The sequence below is a fragment of the Rhagoletis zephyria genome, unplaced genomic scaffold, assembly GCF_001687245.7.
Source record: "Rhagoletis zephyria isolate East Lansing unplaced genomic scaffold, Rhagoletis_zephyria_1.1 Rzeph_scaffold_29759, whole genome shotgun sequence".
Classification (NCBI taxonomy): domain Eukaryota; kingdom Metazoa; phylum Arthropoda; class Insecta; order Diptera; family Tephritidae; genus Rhagoletis; species Rhagoletis zephyria.
In genome coordinates, this window is record NW_016186816.1 from 1 (window position 1) to 4065 (window position 4065).

Sequence of the window (4065 nt, forward strand, 5' to 3'; positions counted from 1 at the left end):
ATCAACACGCAAGCTAAAGGCAGTGTTATACTTACACTGAAGTCTACAATTACCAAAATTGAGATGCAGATTGAAGCTCTGGTGATACCATTTATCATTTCTCAGACACCTGCGGTGAAGATGGACATGCGACAGTGGTCCTACTTAAAGGAACTGGACTTGACGGATATTTGGTTTGGTGCTCCTGGAACTATTGACGTTCTTATTGGTGCGGATGTGTGGGGACAAGTAGTGGAGAGTGACATTATCGGCGGACGACCTGATGAACCCTTCGCCCAGCGTACCCGCTTTGGCTAGGTAGTATTTGGCCCAGCAACTGTTTCCTCTACATCGAATGGGTCATCATCGCTCGCACTCAGCGCGTTGCTAGGTGAGGATGAAGTGCGGTTGGAAAAACTGGTTCGGAATCTTTGGAGAATGGATGGCGATTCAATTGATTATGAATCTCATGATGAAGAGTGTGGTCACATCTTTGACTCCACACATCGTCGTACCCTGGACGGACGCTACGCCGAGCATCTACCACTGCGGCGGGACGCGCCGGTACTAGGCGACTCTTATTCACTTGCGTTGCGGCAGTTCACTCGACTGGAACCCCGCCTGCTTGCTAACCCTACTNCGCCGGTACTAGGCGACTCTTATTCACTTGCGTTGCGGCAGTTCACTCGACTGGAACGCCGCCTGCTTGCTGACCCTACACTACAGGAAAACTATGTGAAGTTTATGCGTGAGTATGCTGCGCTGGGGCATATGGAGCCTGTGCAAGCACCATATTCTCATGACGGGTGCTACTACATCCCTCATCCTGCGGTTGTTGGAAAGTTTCGAGTCGTGTTCAACGCGTCAGCGCCAACGAGTACTGGCGTTTCCCTCAACGACATTCAGTTGGTGGGCCCGACCATTCAGAACTCACTTGTAAACATACTGTTACGATTTCGCAGATACCGAGTGGCGATTACCGCTGACATTGAGANGTTGTTGGAAAGTTTCGAGTCGTGTTCAACGCGTCAGCGCAAACGAGTACTGGCGTTTCCCTCAATGACATTCAGCTGGTGGGCCCAACCATTCAGGACTCACTTGTAAACATACTGTTACGATTTCGCAGATACCGAGTGGCGATTACCGCTGACATTGAGAAGATGTTTGGGCAGGTGCTGGTTACCTCCGAACATCAGGATCTCCAGAGGATCATATGGCGAGAGTCACCGGCAGACAATATCGGTGTTTATCGTTTGAAGACAGTCACTTATGGGATGGCGAGCAGCCCTTACAACGCCGTACGTGCCCTTCAACAGTGTGCGGTCGACAACTGCAGTGTAAGTCGAGACGAGGATCAGGCGGCTCTTGCTCGAGATGCAATCTTGACGTCGTTCTATGTTGATGACTTTTTGACAAGCTGTGCGAATGCCAGTGAAGGAATAGAACTGGCGAGGAGTGTAGATGCTATTCTATCTGCGGGAAAGTTTAGGCTGAGCAAATGGAACTCAAACGATAATCAGGTAACGATGTGTTTGTCGAGTAACGCCTCTATTTCCAGTTATACATTCAACTCCGGCGAGACTTCGGTCCTGGGCCTTAAATGGGATTCGGTGACTGATGAGTTGTTCTATCGCGTTGAGATTGAGCCGACAATAGATGTTCCTACCAAGAGAAGCGTGCTTAGGGAAGTCACTCGACTCTTCGATCCTACTGGTTTGCTATCCCCCGTAGTAATAACGGGGAAGGTTTTCATTCAGAAGATGTGGTCTGTGGGGTTGTCTTGGGACACTCCATTACCCGACGACCTTCGTGAGGAATGGCTGAGGTATCGTTCCAAGCTTAAGGCTCTGAATCAAGTTCGAATCGAGCGGTGGTTGGGTATGGTGCGACATGGCCGGACCACGTTACATGGGTTCTGCGATGCCAGCTCATATGCATACGCGGCCATGATCTACATTAGGACAATAGACGATTCCCACGCAAAGCAGCTCTCGCTCCTTACTGCACGCAGGAAAGTGGCTCCATTCAAAGGCTCAACCATACCATGACTTGAACTCTCGGCAGCAGTGTTGTTAGCGGAAACCCTCCGGCATGTGCAATCGGCCCTGAGCTTGTCCGAAGCTCCATACTTTCTGTGGTCGGACTCTGCAATTGTATTATGCTGGGTTAAGAAGCAACCATCAACCTTGAAACCATTTATATCAAACCGTGTTCGCAGGATCCCAGAGTTGACATCTCCAGATCGATGGCGTCACATTCGTTCGGCGCAGAATCCCGCTGACTGTGCTAGCAGGGGCATAACACCGCAAGAGCTGCTACATCACCCACTTTGGTGGCATGGATCCGGTGAGCTAGATAGCTCCGCGCTATATACTACGGACATACCCCTCAGCCCGGACGAGTCACAGGTACTTCACGCTGAGGAGCGAACTGTATCGTGCCTGGTCGGAGTGCATCTGGTCCGACCATTGGAAACGCGCAGGCCAGATGGCCATGCCATCTCGTTGACTGAACGCTTCAGTTCCATGCAGCCGTTACTAAGGACGGTGGCCGTCCTGCTACGATGGTTGCCGAGACGTCGACACTTTCGTCAACCTGTTGTAAGTGCACGGGATCCCGCGGGAGTTAGATGATGCACTTGACGTTTTGATCCGGTTGGAGCAAGCAAGTAATTTCGCGTCCGAAATTAAGAAGCTAAAGGCCCGCTCAGGTTTGTCATCTTCAAGTAAGATTCTCTCATTAAATCCCTTCTTAGATGAGCACCGGATCCTCCGTGTTGGAGGTCGACTCCACAAGGCGGAAGTGGAGCACGATCAGCGATTCCCGATGATCTTGCCGAGATCCAGTCCTCTCGTGCACCTCTTAATCCGACAAGCTCATGAAAAAACGCTACATGGAGGAGCACAGCTGACGCTGCATACACTTCGTCGCCGTTTTTTGGATTTTAAACGCAAGACAAGCTGTCAAGTCGTTTGTACACCACCACTCAAGCAGCAAATGGCTTCGTTACCCGGGCAGCGAGTTAAACCTGCAAGACCATTTGTATCCGCTGGGGCGGATTATTGTGGTCCTTTCACTCTACGTTTTGGCACAAAACGCTCTCGCACTCTCGTGAAGACATACTTGGCTATTTTTGTATGCATGGCGACTAGAGCCGTTCACATGGAGGTGGTGGATGTTCTGTCTGCGCAAGCCTTCCTCGACGCTTTTACACGCTTTACCAGTCGGCGGAGTCCTTGCCGCGACTTATACAGCGATAACGGCACGGCATTTGTGGGTGCGAATCGACTGCTCCAGGAAGACTTGGCGGCATGGAACAATGAGAACAATCAACGATCGTTAGCGAGCGTGGGCACCCAGTGGCATTTCATCACTCTTAGTGCACCACACCAGGGTGCACCCAATTGCAGACCCTGGCCGCGCGTATAGAAGCATATCTCAATTCTCGTCCGATCACTCCACTGAACGATGACCCAGACCCAATGCGAACAATCAACGATCATTAGCGAGCATGGGCACCCAGTGGCATTTCATATCTCCTAGTGCACCACACCAGGGTACACCCAATTGCAGACCCTGGCCGCGCGTATAGAAGCATATCTCAATTCTCGTCCGATCACTCCACTGTACGATGACCCAGACGAGAAGTTTGCATTGACACCAGGGGACTTTCTCATCGGAGCACCGCTTTTAGCTGTGCCAGAGCCAGACATACGCGAGATTCCCACCAATCGCTTGAAGCAGTGGCAGTGGGTACGACAAGTCCACCAGAAGTTTTGGCAGCGTTGGAGCTCCGAGTATTTGATCACGCTCCAGAGGCGCAATAAGTGGCAGCGACGCGTTACGGATATCCGAGTCAATNTGATCACGCTCCAGAGGCGCAATAAGTGGCAGCGACGCGTCACGGATATCCGAGTCAACGATGTGGTGTTGGTGCGGCATGAGAATCTACCACCAACCCAGTGGCGTCTTGGTCGTGTGGTGGCAGTGCATCACGGAGACGACGGAGCCGTCCGAAATGTCACTTTGAAGACTGCGAGTGGATGCATCACTCGAGCTGTTCAAAAGCTATGCTGCCTGCTTGAA

General features: G+C 51.5%; 1 protein-coding gene across 1 annotated transcript; it reads left to right on the plus strand.

Moving 5' to 3' along the window:
* The first annotated feature begins 521 nt into the window (after nucleotides 1–521).
* On the plus strand, nucleotides 522–2027 carry LOC108382961 (uncharacterized). The gene is made up of 3 exons (XM_017639331.1): nucleotides 522–550; nucleotides 632–822; nucleotides 987–2027. The coding sequence occupies exons 2-3, from the start codon at nucleotides 724–726 to the stop codon at nucleotides 2025–2027; spliced, it is 1140 nt and encodes a 379-aa protein (XP_017494820.1). The 5' UTR covers nucleotides 522–550; nucleotides 632–723.
* Nucleotides 2028–4065: the final 2038 nt, after the last annotated feature.